Genomic DNA, 26,927 nt, shown 5'->3' with positions numbered 1-26,927 from the left:
TTTGTCCTTGTGGCTTACTTTGTGCATAAATGTCCTGCGTTACTGTAATTCCCTGCGTTTGATAAACAGACATTATCCAACATCATCCTTTACTCTCAGTTGGCTCTAGATCATTGCACTGTGGCTGATTAGAAAACACACAATCGGCAAAAAAAAAAAGGAAACTGATCAGCCTCTATAATGTGAGCCGCAACCACAGTGAGATGAGATCCCACGCTTCTCTGGTGTGTTTGTGAGTAATTGAGCAATTTATTACAAGTGGAATGAAACGCTGAAGTTAAGACGCTTCCTCTGGTTTCCAAGGAAAAAGGTCAACAGGGTCAAACTTAGAACTAATAGATTCTTGACAGTGAAACTTCCCCGGTTGTTTACTTACAATAAGATCATTAGTTCCTGCTTCCGAAATGTTCTGCTTACACATGTGAATTTTAAAAAAATCTACATAAATACGAACTTATTTGCAGATATTTCCAGAACAGAAATCAGAAAAATGATTGTTTCAGCTTGTTAACATGTTAAAGGTATTCATCGAGTGGACTTTGGATATCGCTCTATAAATCAGAAAATACTGTCAGCAGCCAGATAAATGAGATTAAAAATAAAAATATAATGTTCTATAAATCAGGCAATGACAAATCAATGAGCAAACTCCTGTGAAATCCTTCTGCAGACTGATAGGAATAAAACTGGAAGGTTTTTGTGTGATTTCTGACTCCGAGCACAAGAAAACCCATTTTGTGAACCTTTAAGCACACACACTGTAACATTACATCCTTTTTAAATTGCAAAACATTACTTCCTAACTAACTTTCTAATAATAGATTTAATCGTGAAGCATCCCCAGCTGGTTTCATAGACTGAGACAATTACTTTTTGTGATCCAGGGGATCTGAAATGTGCTGAAATATACAAATTATCTCATTGATGATTTAAATAAATGTTCAAAGACAAAATGTTGTGAATGTTTTTGCCTTTAAAGTCATTATCATGTAAATATACTAATATTAAAAAGTTAAGATGACCCGAAAGGTTTAATATTTGCTTCAAAATCCTTTGAAATCTCAGACAGCTGACACTCAGAAATCATCACTAGACACAATTTTCACTTCTGGGTTTTTCAGGTTTCTCTTCAGTTTGTTCTCAGCAAGTGACGCACATGAGCAGCCGCACTGAGGTCAGCTGATCGGCCTGATTAGTACGAGGATGGCAAGGAAATGTAAACTCTTATCATTCAGGTACAGATTTTACTCATTTCTTTGAACCTATAAGTCCAATCTAACCACACTGTGATGCTTTATTATTAAATCGACAAAGCAAAAAGTCTCTTAATACTTCCCGACTGCAGTGTCCTGAGGTCGCAGATGCCTGACAGGCTTTCTAAAAGGCATTGCCTCCAAGTGGCCTGCTGGTCTGGAAAGGAGCTGCCAAACAGACAGAGAGAGGTTACAACCCCTTCTCCGTCCTGACGTCACCATCGCTGGCTCCCGCAACTCCGTTTCTATAGACCCACCAGAGGACCGGCAGTGTCACATTGCCAGGTTCAAATCAATTAAGCACCAACACCGACGTCATCGGTACCTTTCGCCTTTTCACTGCGCAGCCAAAGGCACAATAAAGTGGAAGTAGTTTGGAGTGAAACCCTGAATATTCAATCTAGGTATTTGGAGAAATGAAAGACTTGCTGCACTTAAAGGGAACCGAACGCTTTCACATCATTTTCCCCGCTGTGTTATGACACAGCATTTAAATTGCCCAACCTAAGAGATATTGGATGAAAACCTTTCACAGTGTCTCCGATGTAATTGCAACGGAGCGGTATTGTTCGGCGGTGAGATTATTGCGGCGTTTATTTGGGGATTCCAAGTGTTTTCACTGGATTTCATTATTTCTGAGGAAGTGTTTGTCACCAAGCCTGTTTTCTTTTTTTTTTCTTATAAAGGCCATTACAGAGACGCCTCATTTTCGCAGAAGACTGGAGTTCTTTGATGGCAAGACTTTGGCTGCAAATGAATGAAACACATTTTGGAGAGAACTGGCACAGATTCTACGGGGATAAACTATAAGATGTGTGTGTGTGCACGTTAGGAGGGGGAAGAAGAAGAAAGCCGACAGAACAAGAGAGGGCAAGAGGAAGATTTCTTTTTTTTAAAAAAGGGAAGAGAGAGAGCTTCATTGGTGGCGGTCTGGGTGAGTTTCCACAGGGTTAAAGGCTGCTGAAAGCACATTTTCCACCTCGGCCAGACAATAGAGTGCAGCAGTTACTAGAACAGAGCTCTCTGTTGTCCTCCAGCCCTTTCTGCCGTAATGGTGCTTCAGCTGCCGAGGAAACCGACGGCTTCGAAACCCCCCAAAAGAGTTATAAATATCAGCTGACAGTCTGAATGCAGAGCCACAAACCACAAACAAAAAGAGGCCGCAGACGTCGTGCTTGAAGTTGCATTGTAATTGCATTTATTTCTCCAATAGATATTCACATTCATAGCAGTTTCACTACAGCAAAGAAACTATTTCATCTCTACAGTCATGAAAGAAATAAATCACAAAGTGGAAATCGAGGACAACAAGGTCGCCTAGAGTATATTATAGAATTTAAAAAAAGATTTTAAAAAAAAAATGTCATAAAAGGAAGTCAAAACGATGCATTGTGACGGGCTTTCAAAAAAAAATAAAGTTATTTGTGGGGAACAAACTTGGCTTTTCCCACAGTTGACATGTGAAAAAATAATTAAAATGGGGCTTTCAGATAACACTTTTAAGAAAGATTTATACATACAGGTCGGTAACACTTCAAGAACGCATTTTAAAGGAAAAATGCTGATTCTCACACGTTTGATTTGTCACTTTCAAAACTTTCTCTCTCTTCAAGGAAAACAAAAAATCAAGAAAAAAAAGGAGCATATACTTCAGAGGATACAGTACACAACAATCCTTGGTTTTAAACACTGTAAGTTTAAAAGAGAGACTGACTGGCCTTACCCCGGGTACAGAAAAGTGCAGCACACGGTCGATTGAACACAACAAAAGAGAAGACGGTTACATGCTTCTCGTTAGCTCGTTCTAACGATGCAGGACCGTCAGCTGCAGTAACAACAACACCCGGGCGTATAGTGACGGTTAAGGTGTGGAGGATTCATTTCAACCTACTTGTCATGCACGAGTAAAAATATACAAACTTTACAGCTCTGTGGTTCGAATGTGGCGGCTGCGTGATCCACAGCGCATCAACAGCAAAGGTTTCAAATCAAAGAAAAAAAAAGTTTAAATCGAAGAAAAGTGCCAACTTCTTCAGAGGACCACAGGCTCTCTTTCTAGCTGCTGGTTCCAGCTCAACACCAGCAGCGGAGGCCGGACCGTGCTGGCCTCCCACAGCCCTCTCAGGTCCCTTTTGTCTGCACACACAAAGCTCAGAACAACAGGGCTGTTGACAGGCTGAGGTAAAGTGATGCGCCCGCTGGCCGGCCATCTGTAGGGGGGGGAACAGGATGGTAGCTAACAGGGCCGGATGGAAAGAGAGTCTTCCCCTGTGTGTCATATTTCACCTCCTAACCTAATTCCAGCTACAGTATCGCTCAACAATAACCTCCTTCCTAACTGGAAGGCCAGAAGCAATCCTGCACCAGCGAGGAGGCGACCGTCACCTCCAAAAACAATAGGTCGTCTGATACACGAGAGGCCTCCAACTAAATGAGTTCAGTTTTCTATTGTGCCTTAAGCTTTGGTTATTTGTGCCCTTTTGGAGGAGGTAATTAGAACTAAGTCCTCCAGATAGGCACAATAACTAGCATCATAGTGACTTTTCGGAGTGTGAACTGGCCAACAAAACAAAAAAAAAAACACTTCTAAATAAAGCATGTCTCCTGGTGTGGACCCACTACAACTGTAGGAACAAAAGTCAGCAGGCTTTGTGCGGCAGAGGACAAAGTAAGTAGTGCTTACATAAATTGCCCACATAGTACGGATGAGTAAGACTGCTTGACTCAATCTTGCCTTCCCCTCATAGTTGTACTCGAGGCTGCGTGCTAGAGTCAGCTGTGCTAACTAGCATCTCTGCTAACCCCTGATTTAAGACAGAATAAACACAAATGTCTGCGAGCAAAGCCTGTCAGCGCAAAGACTAATATTAATCGCTGGCCACCGGTGAGGTGGATGAGAAGATGAGAGGAGGGCGACGCCGCCGCCGCGATACTGGGAGGACAAATTAAAACACGGAGCAGAAGACGAGCAGCCAGACTGATGAAACACTTCTGACTGACAAAGCAGAAAGATTGTGCTGACAGGATGAAAGGAGATTGAGGAACTATCCGGCAAAGCAGGAGTCGAGAACAGCCACTTGGGCCGAGCGTCTTTCTTGGTCAAAGCATGAACTGAGCTGTTGGTGTCAACACCACGGTCCGCCTGCAGATCCGTCATGGTGGCCGGTGTGGTGCATAAACACGTTTTGATGTGTGTGTGTTTTTCTTTCTTGTGCGTATAAGGGTGCGTTACCGACAGCTCTAGGGGTCGCTGACCCAGCAGGAGGTACCCATAACAAGGGTTTGTTTCTTTTCCATGCGTCTCTATTGTATAAACAGATACAGGATACAGCATACCTGATATTTGGGTGTTTCTAGATTCAACTATTACACAACAATATCTCTCCCTTTGCTGATTTTTCATAGTGATTAATACTTTCAATTCCTACGATACTTTTGTAATAATCCTTCCTTAAAAATAAACTCTTAGTGGTATTAGCCGTAATGCCACCGACATATACTGGGCATGAAATGATCCCCGTTAAAGTGAAGATCTCCCAAAGTTTGGGATCAAACACCAACTTAAAGGTTTTTCCTAATTAACAATACATGCAAAACAAAAAGGGGGAGGGATGAAGACGGGTTTAAGAGCCTCGTGAGAGTACATGAAACATCCAGTAGTGTGTCTACTCCATATAAACGGTTCACAGCATTTCTGGCCTCGAGTTGGTTCTGACTTGTCACAAGCACACGTTCACGCAACAGTTAAGACGAAGGCAGCACTCTCACTCACACTCAGAAACACATCTGAAAGAAAAAGGTTTCAGTAGAAGTCTTCAATATTCAGTAAGACACTTCATTTCAACATAAAGAAATGAAAGGTGAGCAGGGGGGGAAATACGCGAGAGATGAAAGACAAAATATCAGCCAACCTGTCGGGGATTAGCCGCGGCGGATTTCGCGGGATTAAAGCTGATGAAGTGTTTTGTGAGAAGGAATTATGAGGAATAATGGGATAACTGTTCCCTCACATGACAAGCCGGTTCCCTTGTCTTCCTTTTTTTTTTCTCTCTTTTGGTCAGGCTGCAGCGGGGCGATGTTTGTGTGCGTGTTTGTGTTCGTGTGAGTGAGTGAATGCCTTCTGAGGCCCAGATAGACACACACAGAGTCAGTAAATAACAAAAAAAAAAAAAAAGATTCCAGCCGGTAACATAGCCCTTTTCTTTTCAGTCTTCATACCACGGGCTCAGGCCGGCGACAGCATGGGTCGGCTGATCTCGTCCAGCAATAAGATCCCCGTGAACTTTTCCTAATAACTCCGACCAGCAGGAGCCGTAGGTGTCAGGTGTGTGTGTGTGTGTTGACGCTGGCACATACGTTTCTTAAAAACCTGCTGGCAGGCAAAATAAATACCTGGCAGGCCGAAAGGAGAAACAGGTGGAGCGTACAGCGGCACGCTATTATGTGTACAGTATAGTTTGCTGCGACTGCAGTGTTGACTCTGCTCTCTTTGTGACGGCGGGACACTGACAGCAGTGTCAATAGGATCGCAACAGGAAAGACCAAGCTTCCACAAACAGCCTCTACCTCCCCCCTTGGCCATAACATAAGTGTGTCGGCTCACCAAAGCTACAACACACAATGGTTTTTTGTCATCTCTCCCCTCCCTGCCTTTCCGCGTCACCGGCATACTTTTGTGTCTGCCGTTCTTCATCTGTACATCGTGTTATTCAAGGACATCCTAATCGAAAAAGAAAAAAAAGCCAGAGAGGCTGGGCGGGATGTTAAATGGTGAGTGAACAAAAAGGCAGTGAGTGAGTGAAATGGAAGGGACAGGTGTGGATATGCTCCTGACTTTAAGAATAGCACCCTGAACTCGAGGGAACACTGAGCAGCAGAGAGTGGAAAAAAAAAAAATAAACGTGGGCAAGTTGGTGGCAATAAAAAAAAAAAAAATCCCTTTTTAAAAGAGGCAACAAATGACAAACATAAAATTGTAAAATTGCATTATTGGACCACATAAAATAGACGTGTGTGTGTGTGTGTGTGTGTGTGTGTGCTGGGAGTCAGTGTGTGTGACAGGACTGTGTGGAAAGCGAGGTAAGAGTCAAACACATAAACACACACACACACACACACACACAACATCGCTCTCCCATACACACCCCTTAAAAGGTGACCAGTGACATGCTCCCGTTAAATTAAAACATAGCAGTAAAACTAAGTTAATCCTCTCTACGTAGCAGGTTAATATCTCTACGCTCGTCTCCATGGTAACTAGGTCGGGAGACAGCTGTTCTAGGTTTTGGAGGAGGCAGGTAGGACTGTTGTCAGGGTCGTCACGCGTGACGCTACCATGCTAGTGGGTGATAGCGGCGTAAAAACTGCGGGGGGCCCGTCGCCGTGGTGACGACGGTGTGGGAGCGCCACACTGAGATGAAGGCTGCGGGTTGGGGATCTGGCAGTGAGACGTGTCCACGATCACTCCGGGCCGGAGGGGGAGCCACCATCCCAGCCTCGCGCGCTCTGGAGACCGCCGTGCCTCATGTCCTCTTCCGGGCCACCTCCACGTCCTGGCACTCGACGGCAGACAGCGCTATGAGCATCTGGGCGGCGTAGTAGGTGGCCATGATGATGGCCCGCGAGTGGGGCACGGGGAAGCAGAACTTGTTGACGGCGATGGTGAGGTCGGACACCATGAAGAGCACGGCGCCGAGGCAGGCCGACAGCTTGGTCCAGGTCCACAGGTCGTTGGCCAGCTGCAAGCCGGCGACGGCCCTCCAAGCCATGAAGCCGATCAGGGCGATGTAGACGGCCACCAGGTAGGTGAAGGGGCCGGACAGGTAGGGGTACAGCAGCATGTAGCTCAGAGAGGACACGGCGGCGATCACCAGGCCGGCTCGCATGTTGAGGGGCTTCATCCCGAAGGCAGAGGAGTAGAGGATGTGGGTGATGGCGAACATCAGAAGGCCTGCGGGACGATACATGTATGATTTAAATCTAAACACAAGGTAGTACACTATCGATTAGGGCTTGACGGATATATTTTTATGCCTGTGACATAACAGTACATGCTGCTTTTTATGTAAGACAACATACATGAATAAACATAATTTTCCCTTTTCAGTATAACTCGACTGCACTATAACCTTTTTAATATAAACAATATTGTCATTTTTTATTCTCTAAAAATCAGTATCAGCCCCAAAAATCAAACACTGATCAGGCTCTAAAAACAGGAGAAGTTAAGATCAAACACACTTGCTAAAAAGTTCTGATTAACTACCACTGTTATTGGAGGCGAGACCCAAACTAGGATCTTTCAAATGCTTATAAATAGTGTGTGACTTTATGGGAATGTTTACTGCACTACGTTCAGCAGAGTTGAGTCTGTGAACCATTAAGGATGTTTATGACAGTTGGGATAGTAAATCTACTGTTCACGAGCCTTTCCTTTCCCCTGTTTGTCTAACCTGCAGGGGTTGATTTAAAACCTGAACCTTTTTAACTTGCCTTCATTGATACAAACATACTATTATCAACACCAATGAAGACCAAAATCACTAAAAAAAAAAAGGCTCAGAATTACAAACTACAGATAATTGTTAGTTTCTCCTCACCGTGGACGAAGTAGCCCTGCTCCTGCCAGATCAGAAAGGCATCACCCAGCGCAGAAAAGATGAGACCAGCCAAGATCTTGCGGGCACTGGAGTGAGCGCCGAGGAAGCTGAAGCCGTGGGCCAGCAGGAACACCCACAGGCAGAAGATGGGCAGACATTTGATGAGGGCGCTGAACCAGGACGGGCTCGAGGTGGGCAGCCACAGGACAAAGTACACGCAGGTCGCTTTGAAGAACGGCACCAGTTTAGGGCCTTCGCTCTTGACCTGGAAAGAGATTTAATATTCACATTATTAACCGGGTCACGGTTGAGTTGCGCTTACATTAGGTGATTTTGCTCAGTGGGTCAGAACAAAGTGATACGATTGTCGCTCTGCGTTAAATCAGGATTTTAAAAGTGATTTTTATCTCGAGGCTAAATGCAGGAAACGCAGCACAGTCGGTCAAAACAATGAGCCCGTTGCGTGTTTGAGGTTTTTTTTTTTTACTGAAAGGGGAAACGTGAGTCTTCTTTTTGCTCGTTGTGTGGTCATTAGTTCATCACCATCAGCCATGCATGTGTTTGGTGGCTGAAACTAAGGTATGAGGAAATGCAGGAAGCGTCCACGCTGCTACTTTGACTCCAAGTAACCTTTTAATGTCTTCTTTCTTTCCTCACTTGCCATCTTGTTTTAGTTAGCTCCTCATCTGCTTCACCTTCCTCTTCATGTCTAAAGTCTGTGTGAACTGTGCAGCGTACTCAAGGCTCAAGTTCTTCTTTCCAACTGTGTTTCCAGTCATATTTCTTTCTGTCTAAACAGTTGGGGCCCAACAGAGTCACAAAAACAAAAAAGAGAAAGGTAGAACAAGATTTCACAACACCTCTGGAATTACAGCCCACCAATAATTCTGAGAACCACTCTTGAGGCAGAAGGCCCGGGGGATTAAAAGACAGAAAATTGGTTGAGTTGGGAGGGAGAGGAACCGAGCGAGGGTTCACTGGAGCTCAGATCATTGGAGGAGAGATCAGGAAGGCAGGGAGGAGGAAGAAGAGGCCGTAGTGCAGCAGGGAAAGGTTTAAGAAGAGTGGGCAAGAGATTTGATGGCCCACATGACTAGTTTGCAATCGTTTCCACAAAAATGATGTTGTAGAGAAAGTGTTATTCTGACTGCAATAAAGAAGAGCAGAAAAAAAGAAAGCTAGAGGGAGACTCTGACTAAGCTGGATCAACATTCAGGTGAACGAGGGATCATGGGAGGTTATTCTTCCTGCAGAGGGATGAAAAAAAGGAGGCCCTTGATTGCACAACTGCTCAATAAAATAGCGGACCAAATTACAGTACAGGATCAAGTACAATGTTTGAGTGACCTGAAGCCTGGCCCGGTGCACCTGATACGACAACCTGCAGGAAAACAAAAGGGATCTGGCAGACGAGTTGGTCAAAAACATGTTCAGGCAAAATTAGAAATGAAAGAGAACTACTTGTCCGTCAGTAAGCCGGCAGGATGCTGAGAAGTTAATTCACTTGTTTGCCTCGAGCACGCCAGACAACAGTAACGCTCTTTGACTGTTTTTTTTTTTTTCTAAAGAGGTCGACAGAGAAGCCACAACGTATTTAACATTCATCTGCAGAGACTCCAGACCAACAGTGAAAAACACATCATTTCAGGTTTAGCTGAGCTACACGGGTTCCCTGTATCATTAAGATCTGATTGTAGAGTATCTGGAACGCCAAATGACTTCGGACACCCTGTTGTTTTGTTCGCCTTCGCAGACACTCAGAAGATCTTCCAGTGTGGGTTTGGTGGATGTTCTGAACCAAAAGGTGGACATTTCATTTTCTATAAAAAACATTCCCAAATGAAGTTTCAATTTGTTTTTTATGATGTACACATGTGTATGTATGTATATGTATATGTATATGTGTGTGTTTGTGTGTGTGTGTGTGTATATGAGTGCATATATACTTTCTTGGTTGCGGGTGAGGGTTCTAATGTTATTTTTATATTTGTTATGTTCTGTATTTTATTTATATTTGTCTCTATACTTTTCATTATGTTAACATTTGGATGATTTGTCTTGCAAAAAGGAAAACGAACAAAAATTTGATCACCAAAAAAAAAAGAAGAAGAAGTTTCAATGAAGAATTCGTGGACGTTTGAAAAGCTTAAAACATAAGCTTCAGTTGAGCTATTGTTTTTTTTAACTGGCAATGTTCTCCTGTCTATACATGTCATCTGCGTTCTACCTACCTGGTATTACTGGTTTCATTCCGCACATACTTACTTTTCATTGTCTTCATCACAGCATTAACTTTAATTCCTGATGCTACTTCATATTCCTGCATTGCAAAGCATTTCTAAGTAGATCTTTTATATAAGTTGTGTTACATAACACAAGTTACAACCATCATTTCTTTCTGACAGACTCTATACGTACGTGTATATTCCATTTTCTCACTAATCTTATACAAACTCAGGTCGTTTCAGTCCGTTTCTTTTTCAAGTTTAGGCTCTTCATAACCGGTTTGAAACCGTCTGCCCCGACAAGGTTGAGATAAGCATCAAAATAAGCTGGTGACTGTTGGCATCGCGACGACTTTTAAGGACAAAAGAGCCTCCAGCGCTCTGCTTACATATCCATTTAAGATATTATCGCCCTCTTCCAGATGCAAGTAGCATGAGAGGAATTTTGGACTCAGGCGAAGCTAAAGTTAGGTGCTTAATGGGAACTAATGCACTCCTCTTTTCACCATTACGCACTTTGCCATGGTTGTGTACGGTGAGTCTATCTGTCCCATTAAGGCCAAATGGGTGGCAAGCAGAGGAGACAACCCTGGCAGCACTCCCAGACCAGCCAATATTAAAACCCTGTTTATCAAGCCGGCGGGGGTGACTTCAGCACAGGACACAAGAAAACACCACATATTGCACCGTCGGTATTCAAAGAGGGCTCCGCGTATCATCACATCACAGATAGGGCAAATCTATTATTTATCAAAGTGCAGAGAAAATACGTTGCCTGAGAGCTGCGGGCCTGAGCTATAAGATTGTTTGATTGTTATCTGTGGAAAAAGGAGACGTATATGAAGATGCATCTGGGACATATTTTTCTTTTTACTCTCCGTTGTTTTTCAAGTATTCTTATGGCATCAACACAACAAGAAACGGGCTCAAAGTAGAACAAAGACAAGAGCTTAACAGCACAGATTACATGTAAAACAATTTGATTTAAAATCTTTCCAAGAAGTATATCAATTAAACACAGTTTAGCTTAATGTTCTATGAAAGGAATTTTGCTCTGTCGGATGAATCTAAATTACGACGGCGCTTGGCGTTAGAATATTATTGCTTTTGCCTGATCATCTCCCATTACTGGTGAAAGATTTCCCTGTCCCATTAACCTAAAAAGTAATTGCAGCAAGTTGTTCCATCAAGAAGGTGTAATTGCTTGCTGGAATTCACAAACTGCTCCACAGTGGTTGTAATGGGTTTTTATTTCTCTTAGGGTCAGCCACGTTCCCCCCTGTTCGGTTTGACTGAGATTGCCGCGGTTATACGCCGTTATTTTACTCAACTCACCGAGGAATCGGTTTGTCTGCGGGGACACTAAAGGCAGAGGGACGTTAGTGATGCTGGGCAGTCCTGTGTGGCAATCATTAAACAGAAGGGGGTAAAAAAAAAGAAAAACGAACGAGTACGCACTGCTTCATTAGAGAGGCAAACGAAATGAGCTAAATGCTTTCATTTATCTGTCTGAATGATCGCATTATAAATAAAGACTGTTTGCTAAAGCAGCGTGCTTTGAACAGCTGGCTGGCCGTAAACATCCACTTCTGTCCCTTGTTAGATAATAATACAGTTAATGATTGACCGCATTTAAAGGGTTACTAACAAGTGATACATTATTTTGTTGGAGCAAACAACAAGACGGAATGGATCACCTTTCCAATGGGTCCAAAACCAGCTAAATAACAAACTAAATACTCTTACTTTTGTTTATTTTTTTTGTTATTTTGAAGCACAGATTTGCTTCTTAAGCTGTTTAAAACTGAAAATCAAATCAGCAGAATCAGTTCAGGAAAAATACAGAATGAACGATGCTCACTAATCCGCATATCTTTGTCAGTATCAGTGACTTATCTGAACCAGGACTCAGCTTTGGGACCACAGATCACCACTCAGAGTGTCAGAAACATGATACACGGAAATATTTAAAGACCTGCAAACTCTTGTGTACTCGACCGGGCAGAGGGAAGCTGTAACATAAGCATGGTCCTGGCAGCTGACATGTGCGTCATATGACAATGCTATTTCTACGTAGTATCACACAACACTGCTTTCCTTCCATCGTACAGCTGCTTTTACTCCAAGGATAACTTGGGGTCGTTTGCGGACAAGCAGCACAGTATATAGAGGAATACTATACCTGACATCAGGAGCATCATCTGTATAAAAACACATGATTTTTGAATAGTTCAGGACCAACACTTAGTCGTGATCTGCCTCTACAATGTTATCAATAAGGCCAAAGTAAAGCTCTATGTCTGGGCTACAGCAGGTACCTGCTCACAAGTCATCGCTTGTGAAAGACAAGTCTGCGCTCGTCTGAGAGTGTCTGCGCTCCGAGCGGTTGATTCTACTTCATCTGTAAAAAGGACAAAAGTTGACAAATTCCCTCGAGAGCACAACAATCTGTTCGCCAGATGGCACTCAGAGTGGCGGTGTTTATCAAAACCTAGTTTAGAGTCAGAAATAGAAAGAAGGCCAAATATTTAGCTGCATCTTATGTAGATGTAACGACTGAGTTACAACAGCCGTCGACGGGATGATTGTTACTTTTCGTGATGTACGCTTTTTAGAAATCAACTCGACAGATTGGCAAATAAGAAATTAATTTAAATACAAAATGGAGACTTCTGTTTGTGATGTCTGGCAATCATCACAAAGTCGACGTCACTGCTTGCTCGTTTTGTTCCGTGAAATCGAAACAACGCTGCCTAAAACTATTTTATCATCATCTTAACACATGCCCCTACATTCCTCTTCACTTGTGGCCCGGTTCAACAGAAGTCAAGCCAACCCAGGAACCTGCCCAGCATCCTCATCACTACGGCAACTCGTCTGTATGGCAAGCATTCCTCCACACAGGCTCCTCTCACAGACTACACATCAGGGTTTACTACAGGCCAAGTTACACCACACCGATGCTTCATGGCCCCTGCAGATGGGGTAAAATTTCATAGCAGCTCTGTCAAAGTAAGAGGATGCTGGGGCTGGTTAAATTATTCACGCAGCTATCATCTTCTTTTTTCTTTCTTTTTTTTTGTCAAAATGGACAGTTTCCTGGTTAGGTCGATTATGAAGCCAATGGATAGGCTAAACAATTGAGTCTATATAAAGCACAGCAAAAGGAGATGAAAAGAAAGCAAGCCACAGTTGCCCCGCGCATGCGTTACTGGAGGGTACAGGAAAGGGGGAAAAAAAGACAAAAAAGGTCGTCACATGACAGGTTTTCTTTTTTTTTTTTTTGTCAGGGGCTGCCTTTAGAAATTTGTGGAAACGTCCTCATGTAATATCGAGAAGGAATAAAGTGAGCACTCGCTGCCAGGTTCAAAAGACAAAAACTTCCTGCATTGTGTCTCCACACGCGAGAAAATAACGAGAAAACAAGGCGCGTGTTAAAGGGGCTGAGCCATTATAATTCAGCGGGCAGACACTCGTATTTACTGGCAATTAAATGATTGCCGAGAGCCATGCGCTGGCCTTCCGAGACAAAGTATGAAAAGCGATGAACAACACAGAAAACACACCGACAGACGCTGAATTCGCACCTCGAGGCAGCCATTGATGAACGTTTATAGAAGCATAGTGAGGATGTTATCTTCCGAAGTGTCGCTATCATGTAACTAGCTAAACTAGCCGCTGTTATTGATGTTTGTTTGTTGTGCTGGTTTGACGCTGATACTCACCACTGTTACCGGAGAAACCATGTCTCCCTTGGTGCTGTCCGTGTCGGTAAAAAAAAAAGAAAGGTGAACAGTGTCTAAATTGGTTTCTGTCCTCTTGTTTATGTTGCACTGTAAGAGAGATGCCGATTGTTTTTGTCCTCGATCCGGTGGGCGGTCCGACGTCCGGGAGGAGGAGACAGACGGGCCGTAGCCTCCGCTGATAACCAATAGGAATAGAGAGTGGTGTGAAGGGGGCGGGACGTTTATTATTAACCAATAGGAGCAGAGAAAGTTCTTAAAGGGGGCGGGCCGAGACGCCCCGATAGGAGGAGTCACTGTGCTGTTTACATATCGGAGCAGATGGCCTGTATTTACATTATATAGGAACGGGGCTCATTGGTATGATGTGTCGAGCTTATATGTGATTGTGAGACAAAAATCCAGCGTAAATAGGTCAGATCAGACGCTAGAATCAAGCAAAGAACCTGACAAACATCTATATGAGAAAAATGTTCATTTATTTTAGCCATTAACACAGATTTAGGATCTTCTTCTTGATTTCGCATCCTTTGGAGATTTTGATTATATTTTATAGGAGAATCAGAATTTGTTTTATTGCAAAGTCAGTTTTCATATTTGATGCATTTGACTTGTTGTTTTGGTGCATAACTGTAAGCACTGAAAGCAGAAAATTAAATAAAACATTTCTCAAAAGCAAGTGTTTCCATTCACATCAACATTAAGTATTACAAGACAACTAAGAAGTACTTGTTACATATTAATAAAAGCACGTTTTGTAAATCGTTTCTTTTTTCCCTACAAAGTATTAAGTTATTAAAATATTTACAATCCTATTAAAACGAGACAGCTGTACAGATTGTGCAAGAATGTGCAAATTATTCACCTGAGAATGTGTGAATGTCTTCTCTCTGCTTGCCTCCATATTAAGACATCCCCAGTCCCTGGATAAATGTATCACACATTCATACCATAAGAATGCTCCTCAGTTTGGACTATCAGTGGTATTCTGTTTAACTTGGATCAGGGATCACCAAATATTTTGGGATCCGGCATCTCAACTCTCCAAATAAAAGATATGCTATTAAATTTTATGACGCTCCTCTAAACAGTGTCAGTAAAAAGAGGATGGATGTTTTTCTAACCGAGTAGCAGGCCATCACTTTCTGTCTGTGCAATTCCACAACAGAGGTGAAATTTTGCTCATATACTGTCCAAATTTTGATGTTAATTTACTGGAGTATTTAATTTCCCTTCCTCTAGTACACTATGTATCCAAGGTATACATCTTTCCTGCCAGTGAACTTCATGTATTTACAAAGAAATATTTGATGATAGCATATAACATGAAAAAAGTATGTTCATTCTATCACTTCAACTCAAGAGAGACATGATGCACAATGAGTGTAGTAGGCCCACATTTAGCTCATGAGATTTGCCACTTTTTATATAGTTTTCAGTTTATGATTTTTGGCTTGTAATTCTGTCCTGCTGCAAAACTGTAAAATATCCACAGTAACAACTCTCACCAACAGTTTGGATGCTGCTCTCCTGCAAGCTGCTTATTTTATGAGGAAGAAATGACACCAGTCACACATGTAAAACAGCTCTGGTAACGATTCTAGAGTATTCTAGATTTCCACAATAGCAGCGACATCATGTGGTCTCCAGCTGTCAGAACCCCTTTGGACGGACATTGCGTAAGGAAAGCAGGAGGAGCCGCGGAAAGCGCTAATAACACAGAACTTGAGTGTGTTTTATCACCTGAATGGGTTCAGTGCGAAACCCCTTATGTACTATATAATTAATTGTAAGAACTTAAACATGCTAAAAAGCTATCCCAAAGCAGATAAAATGATCTATTTTTTTAACAGTAAAACTCCTTCCTGCCAAGCTCCATCCTCCCCACACTCCTCTATCAGTCAAATCACTGATGTACAATCTGTATTAACAGCTTACACCTACGGTCAAGATAGATCCCCTCCTCTGCAGCCGTGAATTCAGGTGAGGACAAGTGGAGAGTCACAATAGTGTCATTACACACATGCAAACAGCAAGCAAAGAAAAGAAAAAAAAAATACAAAAACACACCTCATTGTACTCTCTCAGTTTACCAGATTCATCCAAATCCAAACGAAGCATCTTGCAAGAATAAACCTGACAACATGTCTTGACGTGTTAGCCGGCTTTCGCTTACGAAGACGGAAGTGCGCAGAGGTCCTCCCTCTCGCTTTTGTAGTTTACTCTTTGGACATTTAATTTTTCGTTCTTTATCGCTGCTAGTCTCTGCCAACACCCGGCGTCGTCATGGATGATATTTTTTGATATATTTCTTTAAGTAGAAGTTAATTATACACATGTTTGGATGGCTCAGGTCTCGGTTTCGTGTGTTCACCGTACAAAGGGGAAGTTCGTCTCTCAGGCTTCTCGGTTAGCTGACGTTCACGTCAGTAGGGCTAGCTAACTTTGCTAGCGCATGCTATCGTAAGGTGGCGAAGTAAAGTAGCGTCAGCTGTTCCGTTCAAAAACTTTCCTTACGTAGACTGTGTGTGATCAGTAGATTTTTACAGCTGTTTAGCTAACCGCTGTTGGCTAACGCTGGAAAGCTAAACGGTAATCTCATCACTCCGGCTTGAGTTTAGCTCGAATCGCCTCAGACAGTCAGCTTGCATCACCTGCTACACGATGGACTTTGACAATATATTGAACATCGCTTCACAAAACCAGGGCCTCAGCAATGTCCAGGTGAGTTAAACACTGACATGACTGTGGACAATAGGTAAAATGAGGATTTGTGGACAGCCGTGTAAGCAGACAAAAGCAGATCCTCTTGTCAGTGAGGGTCTGACAACGTAGCTAGCTGCTAACGTCCAGCATGCTAAGGCTGTGGAGACAAATCAGTGTCATCTTTAAATGAATATGCCTGATGAGAAATATATTATTCCCCGATGCTTAAGACATTTAAAGAACCGACAGTGTAGCAGAAACTGTGCTTCAATTTCAACATGTACATTCAGTGTATTGTTTGTCTCTCTTTGAACAGAAAAGATATAGTTTACAAGCTGGACCCCCTAAAAAGGACCCAAAGTCGAAAGGTGTCAACCCTGCTGCTGTGCAGGCACTGCTGAAGAAGCAGCACACTGACTCCAGAAAGAAAGGTATCAGTGCCACAACTAAGTTAATGTCGATGAACAGAATCTGATTGTCATACTTATTAGAGAGTGTTCTTTGTTTATTATGTACATATTATTCTATTTTTTATTTTTTTAGAAATGCAAATGAAGAAACAGAAGGACGAACTGTTAGCCAAGAGGGTTGAGATGAAGTCGGATCGTAAAGCACGAGCCATGGCATCCAGAACTAAGGACAATTTCAAAGGCTACAATGGCATCCCTATAGTAGAGGTTCCTAAGAAGCGAAGATCCAAACAAGAAATGCTGCAAGATCGTTCAATGAATGAGGAGGAAAGATTTAGGAATAACTCAATGGACCCAGAAGATGATGAGGATAATTATGAGTATGAACAGACAGATTCGGAGCCAGAGCAGGAGCCAGAGCCGCTGAGACCAGGGAGAACCACAGGTGTTGGTGGGAGCAGTAGCAGCAGCAGCAGGCCCTCCTCTAAAAAACCCAGCGGGCCACCCAAACCGGCTCCACCGCCCATGAACTTCGCTGACCTGCTCAAATTGGCAGAGAAGAAGCAGTTTGAGCCAGTTGACCTAAAACCAAAGGTGGCGAAAAATGAAGAAAGACTTCGCACAGCTGACGAGATAAAGGAACTGGAGATGGAGCGAAAGGCCAAGAAGCATGACAAAGATAGAGACTCCAAGACAGAGCGCGAAAGAGATGGCAAGTCTCAGTCTAGCTCTAGCTCAGCAAGAAAAAGCACTTTAGAAAAGGAACAGAAGAACTCCAGACCACAAAAGAACTCCTTTGAAAAGCCAAGTTTGCCCAGTGGGTCAGGGAAGAAGTCGCATCCATCCCTGACTAGCGATAGAGGCCTCACTTCTTCCAAGCCATCTGTTACTGAGAGAGAAAGAGACAGAACGAAGACGTCTCACGGTGACAGAGACAGATCCAAGACAAGCTTGTCTAGTTCATCGGGTGCTACAAACAGTAAAGTTCCTTCAAAAGCCACATCATCTCAGGTTTCAGCCAAACAAGGGCCCCCCAGGCCCTCCCCTAGCCACAAATCCAGCACCTCAAGTGACCTTAGCTCAAAAAAAGAAAGCTCGTCATTACTTCAAAGAAAAGCTTCAGGTATTCCTGGGACCAGGCCTTCTGGCACAGCTGGCACAGGTCAAAAGTTTCAACATGGGAGCTCCCAGCAGACCAGGCCCAGTCAGGGTAGCTCCTTAAAGCAGGGGCCTGCAGTTGGAGGCCATAAGTCTGGAAAGGGAGAACCACCAAGGCACGGAACTAATTCTTCCACAAAATCAAGTGGCAATTCAGTGACGAGACCCTCCTCAGGCGGCCCTCCTAAGGCAGGAGGCCAACCTCAGGCAAGGCCTGGAGGCACATTCCAGACAAAAGCTGGTAGTGTGCCACAGGCTAGGCCCGGTGGGAGCGGCCTACAGGGTCACCCCGGAGGTAGTGGATCCCGACCTCCAGGGATCGGACCTGGCCGGCCTGGTGGTGGGGGGCTGGTACCAGGGCGACCGTCTGGCAGCGTTGGATCAGGACCTGGAAGACCCAAGTGCACTGTGGTGTCAGAGACCATCTCATCCAAGAATGTTGGTGGACCGAGGCAGGGAGTCCCTCCTCGGCCAGGCATGCCACAGAGACCAGGAATGCCACCCAGACCAGGAATGCCACCCAGACCAGGCATGCCACAGAGACCAGGGATGCCACCCAGACCAGGAATGCCACAGAGACCAGGAATGCCCCCCAGACCAGGAATGCCCCCTAGACCTCTGATGAACAGACCACCAGGTAAGAGCCAGAGAGAGGATAATGGAATGATACTATCAGAGAACCAGATTTGGTAATTATGGAATTTATGTGGAAATTTCAGTCCATGCTGACCTTCACTCATACAGCATGTTTCAGTAGAGTTTCACAAGATGCCCAAGGTTGAGCTGATGAAGTTACATAGAGCGTTAAGACATTAACTGATACAGCTGAAACTAATACAAAATTAAAACAACTTTATTAACATTGTAATCTGAAGTCATGGTCGAGCAACGCACAGGGAAAAAATAACAGAAGGCACAAAAGACACAAGTGAAATAAAGACAAAAATGTAGGTGAATGTGCTCCATCGAGTGAGTCTAAGCAGTGAGAGGACTTAGAGCTGCTGCTTGAAATGAGGCGTTTTGAAAATGAAGCCGTTTTCTGTTTGGTTCATGATCCTGACTCATGGTGTCCTGCTCAGGCATGTTGCTGGTGTCAGCTGGTTTTCACGAGAACTGAAATCACGTTTTATTCAGCCTCTGAAATCGTCTCATCATTGTCAGTAGTCTATAATATCGTTATGTATACACAGCAAAAAAGACTTGAAGTCATAACCTGTTAGCAGAACGTATTATATTACATTATGTTGTATTGTATTGTGTTGTATTATATTATATTACATTTGCTGACATTTGACTGCATGAAACGACCAGTACGGGGCAACGGGTTTGTTTGCCATCCGAATGAAGTGTCAGCAGCACTCATCAGCCTTTGTCATCATTACTGGGTCAGAGAGCAGCAACGTTTCTAACAGTGATAAACAAAACAGTCGAGTGTGAAACTGACATTAGTAAACTCAGATTCAAAAACAACAAATTCCTAGTTTTCTAATTTTAACATCACTTAACCCTTAAGCAATACTCTGCATTACAGATGTCCTCTCTATATACACCACTACCCTGCATGCTGAAAATCTGTTTTTGTTTTACTATCCAGGACCAATGTTACCACCTATCACGTCGGCGTACAAGCGGAAATACGAGGATGAAGAAGAGTACGACTCAGAAATGGAAGATTTCATTGACGATGGAGGGGAACAGCAAGACGAGATTTCCAGGCACATCAGGGAAATCTTTGGATATGATCGAAACAAGTACGTGCTGTCCCCCTGTATGTGTTGTCAAGTCAATTCACGAAATTGTAAATCCAATTATATATAAAAATCTATTTTCTTTTAACCCCCTCAGGTACAGAGACGAGAGCGACTATGCACTTAAATTCATGGAGAGCAGCTGGAGAGATATGCAGAAAGAAGAGGCCAGGAGGTACTAAGATAGCAAAAACAACCTTCAAATCCTTCGCTCTACTTTTATACTGTTTGTCCCGAGAGTTGCAGTGTTTGCCTTTTATATATATTTTTTTCTGTTTTTCTGTGCTTTAGCCTGAGACTAGCTGTGCAGGAGGATCTGGAGGAGGAGAGAAAAGAGGAAGAGGAGCTGAAAAGGAAAAATACCAAGAGGAAAAAAACCAACTGAAGCTTTGTTGCCACTGAGTTGAATTAAATCCTTGTGTACCCTGAGCGACGGGACAGCGGGTCTGCTATCTGAGCACCTGAAGCCCAGTGACTGTTACCACTCTGGCCCCCTGTAACTGTCTCGCACCTTCTCTCCCTGTGTTTGGATCAAATCCGAGTGGAATGATGTATGACGTTGTCTCAAGAGGAAAAGAGAATTTTATGGAAAGACAAACGGGAAATAGCAAAATATGCACAAATCATTCAGGCGTCAGAACGTAGTGAAAAGTTCTCACATTTTCCCTGTTATTTTATTTATTTCCCCAACCTAGTGCAGGGTTTACAGTAGTCCTGATCTGTAAGACAAGTTGAGCTGCAATGAAAACTATAAATATGAGAAGAGTGTGATTTGTTTTTTTTCTTTCTTCTAGGCTAACCTTAACACATTATGTCAAGTGTTAATAACACACTATTTTTGAGCAAAGTTGTTGCATATTTTTCCAAACAAACTTTGATTGTAAAGTCAGTCAATTATGCAGGAAACATTTGGTATGTTGTATGTTTATCTTTGAAAGCATTTGACAGAAATGACTACATAAAGGGTTTTTAATTTAATCGTCTAGTTTTATGTGAGTGTTTCTCAGAGTGGGGCAATCTTAGTAATATATACAGAAGTGGGGGGTTCACCAACTTATAGCAAGTGGTATGGTTTTTGTTTGTCATTGAAAGCAGTGAAGTTTTTTTTTTGGCCACAAATTGCGTGAAATATTGTTAAATTTTCAATTCAATTCAATTCAGTTTTATTTGTATAGCGCATATTTACAACAACAAGTCATCTCATAGCGCTTTTGAAGTTATTTTTTTCTTGAAATTAGCGACCTAACTTGCGGGTATTAGGAACATCAGGTATTTGCATCAGGTATTAAGCGAAGCTGTTATTCGGACCTTTTCTTCCCTCGCGGCTTGCCGTACCTGAGGTAACAAGTGGGCGCGGTCTGGATTGGTCGCTTCGCTTAGCTACCCCTGAAAGTTTGCGGAAGTTTGTTTCTACAGCTGAAGTTGACGCCAACTACCAAAGAGGGTTCTAATCAGAAAAAACGTGTTTTTTTTTTTTTTTTTACTTCAATAGATGGACCTCAAGTCAGAGAAAATAGAGCGGATCCTCTCCAAGGTCAGTTATTTACCAAATTAAAAGATTTAAACCAACAGCGAAAACTTTTATTGATGCCGGCTGGTAGAAGAAGCTAAGTGGTGTTAGCCGCTGCCAACCTTCATTAACTGGCCGAACCAGCTCTGTCACTTTATGTGTCACAGAGAAACCTGTAAGACACGGAAATAATAAAAAAAAACACCGCACACGTTGGTTTATTAAAGCGGGTGATAGACGGAGCCATTACAATGGCTGTTGTTGAATTGAGTTAATGCTAAAGCTACTCACCTCCTTATACAAAAGATGTCAGATATAAACTAATGCGTAGTCTGTCATCTTATCCTCCTTGATGCTGCCAAAGTGCCTCTGAGCAAGTGCACAGGTCGAGGTTTGACTGAAGCAGCATTCTTAGACTGACTTTATTAACCCCAGAGGGTAATTCAGGTGTTACAGCAGCATGACTGTTCAACAAAGGGGGTAAACAAAGCAAAGAGGCATCACAGAATATCAGGGTATTAGGGCTGTTAAATAAAATCCTAAATGATCTGTTGAACACTTGAGAACACATAAGAACTACATCAGTTGCCGTGAATGAATTGTTATCCAGAAGAGACAATTTAAAGGTACAAGCAGCAGCTTGAAAATTGATTTTGTCTTTTTTTTTCCTTCTAACTCCAGCGTTATGTGTCTGGCTTTCTTTTGGCTTGGCTGGGTCGGTTGGTTGCCTGCGTGTGTATGTCTTTCTTTTTCTTTTTGTTTTGGTTTTTGTTTTCCTTCGTTGTGTGGATGGATTCTGTGTGTTGCTTGGTGGGCTTGCTTCCATCTTTCTTCTTTATTTTGACTGTGTGTGGTGGCCGCTGGTCTTTTTTCTTGAGGTCTGTCTGTACGGCTGTTTTCTTTTTGGTTGGTATTACTTTTGGTTGTGTGTCCTGGTTGGTATCGGTGATTTGATTTTTGTTTGGACTTGGTTGGTTTTGTTTTTTGTTTTTTGTTTTCTGTCAAGGTTCCGGGGTTCGTTTTTTTTTCTCCCTTTTTTCACCAGGGTTTTGGGTTCCCCCGGTTTCGGGTTTTAGGAAGTTGCGGGGTCGGTTTTTTTTTGGGGGAGGTTTCGGCGGCAATTTTGCTTCACGGGCACTTTTTTTTTTTTGATTATAGGGGTGTCCATATCTTTTTTTTTAAAGCCTGATATCATTACTGGTTGTTAGTGAGCAAGAGGATTGATAACTGATATTTACAATCAATACACGTTTGCGGTTAAAATGAAAATCCTGATGTCAAAGTTAAGAAATGCATTTGTTTATGTTTGACACGTGTTACATTAAAAGAGAACTTTTCAACACTCATCCTTCAGTGTTGATTGACTGTTACTCACCTCGACAAGAGTCAATTAACCAATCAGATTGTGTCGTGGGCAGGACTGCAGGTAAAGAGAGGAGGCTGCGTCACAGCTAAAACAGCACATTTTCAAATTACTTTATTTTATTTATTTAACCTTTATTTAACCAGGCAAAGACATTAAGAACAAGATTCTTATTTACAATGCCGGCCTGGCAAATATTTTTTTCAGAAATCAGTACAAAAACAATAAAAAATAAAAGATGACAACAATAATTACAAAAAATGCTGAATGCTGGATCAAGTAATCAGCCAAACCAATTATCGGTCCATCCCTCATTAATATGCAGTCCACACAATAGATGGAGTTGATCATGTATAGCTACATGTATGCAGACACACATGCAGTGTATGTTTTAATGTTTTCAATTTAATTAATTTTCCCGCCTGTTATTAGTACAAATTTCACGATGTGGCTATTGAGGAGCTGCAGAAGATCCACCGTATCTACCCCGGGATGAGACCATCCACAGGCACATACAGTGAGTTTCTGTATTTCATATATCTCTTGCAGCCTTTCATATTTCTCTTATATATACTGATGTCATCCATTGTGAATTGCAGCATTCAGTGACAGCACTCAAAAAGACCTCCTGAAATTAACCGGTAATGTTCCCGTCAAATATGAAGGTAAGGCTCACTTTAAATGTTTTTATAACCGAATGCCTTGAATGTGTCACTACGATTTCATTATTAAGTGCTGATGGCATCGTCTCTGTCCTAAGGTCGCTCCTACAACTTCCCCGTTCAGCTGTGGCTCATGGACTCATTCCCCTTCACTCCTCCCATATGCCTCCTTAAACCCACTCCCAACATGGTCATCAGAGAGGGCAAGCATGTTGACGCCCGAGGGCGGGTCTACCTTCCGGGTCTGCACAACTGGGATTATGTAAGGGTTTATACCTTCTGGGTGAAATTTAACTTTGCACAGATGAGGCACTGTGGTGTTCTTACCGGTTCTGCTGCTGTTTCTTTTGGTCGGTAACAGCCCAAGTCGTCTGTGGTGGGTCTTCTGAATGAGATGATCGCCAAGTTCGAGGAGGATCCTCCGCTGTCATCCAAGACCGCAGGAGAGAACAAAGACCCCCATGAACTCCTGGCGTTTGTGTCTAATTTCCACATCAGTGATGGTGCGTCATTTGATATGTAGCTTTATTATTGATGATCACAAATGAAATAAACACTGGATAGTGTTAGCTTAACTCGTGTCCCTTTCAGGTGGAATCAGACATCACGACCAACCGATCAACAAAGTCTCAGTTATTGGGGGAGGAGATCTAGGAATGGCGTCCGTGATGAGCATTTTATCCAAGGTGATCATCTTTATGCATTACATGTCAGGAGTTGTGCTTCAGTGAAAATGTCAACACATCACATTTTATTGCTGACAGTCCAATTTTTTTCCGTCTTGTCATCTAGTGTAAAGTGGAAAAACTTGTTTTCATTGATGTTGCTGAGAGTTCCACAAAGGGCGGCAGCACAGACCTCGAGATTTTCAGTCTGCCAAAGGTGGAGGTATCCAGAGGTACGTCACTTTCTGCTCTGTCACTTAGCAACGCAGAGGGGCCTCTTGGCTGACTCATCACTGATGTCATAGTTTTTAAAGGTGGTGGCATTGTGGTGGGAAAGATTGTACGTGATGACTCACCTGTATGACAGCAGAGAAACCACTTTCATTGACTGAGAGTTTTAACAGTAATCAGGGCCAAATACATCAATGGTTTAAGCCTTAGTTATGTCTCTACAAGTTTTGCTGTGAGATTTGTGCAGGAGTTAATTACTGGTGACACGTTGTCTCTCCCGTGTCAGATTTGTCGGCATCTGCAGGCTCCAGGGTCGTGGTAGTGACGGCGAATGCATGGAGCAGCGAGCAGTCATATGTAAGCGTGGTTCAGACTAACGTCGACTTGTACAGAGGGATAATCCCAAATCTGGCACGTCTCAGCCCCAATGCTGTGATGATCATTGCATCACAACCAGGTCAGTGACGGCAACACACACTCCCTCTATTGACTGTTCTGCCTTTTACTCTGTTATATCATCAGCTCCATGTCTTTTCTTGTACCAATCCAGTGGACATCATGTCCCACGTTGCCTGGAGGCAGAGCGGCCTGCCTCCAACACGGGTGATCGGAGCAGGCTGTAACCTGGACTCGGAGCGACTCAGTCATGTCCTGGACATTAACCTGAACACTCACAAACCAGCCTGGGTCATAGGAGAACTTTCAGACAACAAAAGTGAGCCCGAAAGAAGCAATTAAATATTTACATGAAGGTGTTGTGCTGCAGTAATTGTCACAGCGGATTACTGACAGACAATTACACCGACCGCACTTGTATTCACGACACAAATGCGGCATTGCCTTCATTCCTTTTGGTTTGATTGTATTAGTGTAACCAGTAATGCTGCACTACCTGCTCATCTGGTTTGCTTTTTCCATTCTCAAGACTCAAGTGCATGAGCCGCACAATTAAGCTTGTCAGTGTTTTTGTCTTGCAGTCGCTGTGATGAGCAACACTGGGCTCAGCTCCAGTGTGAAGCCGGAGATCGCCCCAGGATCCAGCTCGACCAAACCGCTGCTAGACAGGTACTGCCACAATGTAGTATAACCTCCGCTGATTGGTATTTAGTTTGTGTATTATACTGTTCTTCAGAATCAGCTTCGTTTATTATTCAGGTATCACACCTTGCCAATGTGTTGTGGTTTTACAGTTGCAGCTTGAGCAGAGTCGTGGGTGAGCTGGTGTGCTCAAGGGGCAGAGGGGTGGGTGTAGAGAAAGGCAGGGGCTTCATAAATCTGCTGTGGAATTACATCTAAACCATTTTAGGGAGTGAAGGGATTACTTTTTCATGAATAAATCCTCATCATTTGATGGACAGAGCTCAGTTTTTAGGGGTTCGATCAATTACCAGATGGGAACTATTTGAGACTTTTTTTTTGTGCCCGCAGAGCGTTCGACATCATGAAGAATCGAGGCCAGCGGTCGTGGTCTGTGGGTCTCTCCATTGCTGACATCACAAACAGTGTCCTGACAGATAAGATGAAGCCGCACTCCGTCTCCACACTGGCTCAGGTAGCAACGCCAATTGTCAAAACAACAGATTTACTCTCACCGTCACCGTTATCACACATTGTGTTTGAGGTTTCACTTCATTTATTCCACGACTTGTGAAGTCAGGAAGTGAACCTGTAGCTGTTTCGACCACAGTTGTTTTTTTTTTTACTGATATTTGATTCTTTAAAAAGTTGCATTCATCCGTGTTGCTTCCTTCAGGGCTGGGGTGGCATCGGAGCAGAGGTGTTCCTCAGCCTGCCGTGCATTATGGGAGCCAACGGTTCCACCCGCCTGGCTGGTGTGTCACTGGCGCAGGAAGACGACGCCAAAATCAGGGAGAGCGTCACGTCCCTTTCTAACCTCATGAGTCAGCTCAAGATATGAAGGATCCAGTTTACTCCCCGGGCTTTACTTGAGCAGCCCGGGAATTAGCTGCTGCTCACTGGCATGGCAGCTGTGTGGTCGACACAGCAGATGGACAGCGGTTGTGCTGGAGTTTCAGTTAGCTACTTACACTAACGTTTTTAAGTTATGGAAAACTCTTCTGCCTTAAGTGTGTCTAATTTAATCATGTGACTTGTAAATCAATCATATCAGTGGTACAGGTTACATCTTGTATCCAAAGTTACCTGGACGATGAGAAGCTACTCGTTTTGTTGTTTGTTTGTACCACGTTACACGAATGTACGGTTTTTGAAAGCCATAAATTAACAAAATCATTTAAAGAATATGTTTGAACTAAATGTCAATAACGGCTCAAGTGTAATTTAACAAAAGAGGACTTTAACCTAAGATTTAGGTGTTTTATTTCTTACAGATTTCTATTGAAGAAAATCACGGTGTTGGCAGGGAAAGTATGAAGCATGTGCGCTATGTGCTGAACAGGGTGCAATCGATTGCCTCAATGAGAACGTGTGTTTGTCACCTCGTCTCTATATTTAATGAAAAAGCTTTTAAGTGCCTCCATGTTCTTTACTCTCACTTCTGTTTACCCTGACTGTGTAAAAAGACTTTGCGCAGCTCGATACGAAGCAACCTAAGATATGCACTGTAAATAGGACGACATGATTTTGTGGGTGTGCAATAAATATCTGACAGCAGATGTGGTTCGTCTTTGTGG

At 43.0% G+C, this 26,927-nt stretch overlaps 3 protein-coding genes across 4 annotated transcripts; 2 read left to right on the top strand and 1 right to left on the bottom strand.

Annotated features, from left to right (window-relative positions):
- Positions 1–2,428: 2,428 nt before the first annotated feature.
- On the bottom strand, positions 2,429–13,921 carry tmem86a (transmembrane protein 86A). Of its 2 annotated transcripts, XR_520649.1 has the most exons (4): positions 13,803–13,921; positions 7,853–8,117; positions 6,364–7,203; positions 2,429–5,039 (listed from the first exon to the last, which is right to left on the bottom strand). XR_520649.1 is itself a non-coding variant. In XM_008293682.1 (3 exons), the coding sequence occupies exons 1-3, from the start codon at positions 13,821–13,823 to the stop codon at positions 6,776–6,778; spliced, it is 714 nt and encodes a 237-aa protein (XP_008291904.1). In that variant the 5' UTR covers positions 13,824–13,921; the 3' UTR covers positions 5,398–6,775. The 2 variants fall into 2 exon arrangements, 1 of the variants encoding a protein (XP_008291904.1); XM_008293682.1 differs by lacking the exon at positions 2,429–5,039 and having other exon boundaries at positions 5,398–7,203.
- Positions 13,922–16,028: 2,107 nt separating this feature from the next.
- On the top strand, positions 16,029–20,820 carry spty2d1 (SPT2 chromatin protein domain containing 1). Its single transcript, XM_008293680.1, has 6 exons — positions 16,029–16,544; positions 16,843–16,957; positions 17,070–18,731; positions 19,689–19,845; positions 19,940–20,017; positions 20,134–20,820. Exons 1-6 carry the CDS (start codon positions 16,485–16,487, stop codon positions 20,225–20,227), a joined length of 2,166 nt encoding a protein of 721 aa, XP_008291902.1. The 5' UTR covers positions 16,029–16,484; the 3' UTR covers positions 20,228–20,820.
- Positions 20,821–21,108: 288 nt separating this feature from the next.
- On the top strand, positions 21,109–26,909 carry uevld (UEV and lactate/malate dehyrogenase domains). The gene is made up of 12 exons (XM_008293679.1): positions 21,109–21,376; positions 23,148–23,232; positions 23,315–23,380; positions 23,476–23,639; positions 23,739–23,880; positions 23,969–24,063; positions 24,170–24,275; positions 24,560–24,730; positions 24,824–24,988; positions 25,251–25,338; positions 25,702–25,825; positions 26,027–26,909. The coding sequence occupies exons 1-12, from the start codon at positions 21,335–21,337 to the stop codon at positions 26,189–26,191; spliced, it is 1,413 nt and encodes a 470-aa protein (XP_008291901.1). The 5' UTR covers positions 21,109–21,334; the 3' UTR covers positions 26,192–26,909.
- The last annotated feature ends 18 nt before the right edge of the window (positions 26,910–26,927 follow it).

This window comes from Stegastes partitus, unplaced genomic scaffold, assembly GCF_000690725.1.
Source record: "Stegastes partitus isolate 25-593 unplaced genomic scaffold, Stegastes_partitus-1.0.2 Scaffold901, whole genome shotgun sequence".
NCBI classification, from domain to species: domain Eukaryota; kingdom Metazoa; phylum Chordata; class Actinopteri; family Pomacentridae; genus Stegastes; species Stegastes partitus.
This window is presented reverse-complemented; position numbering and strand designations above follow the sequence as displayed.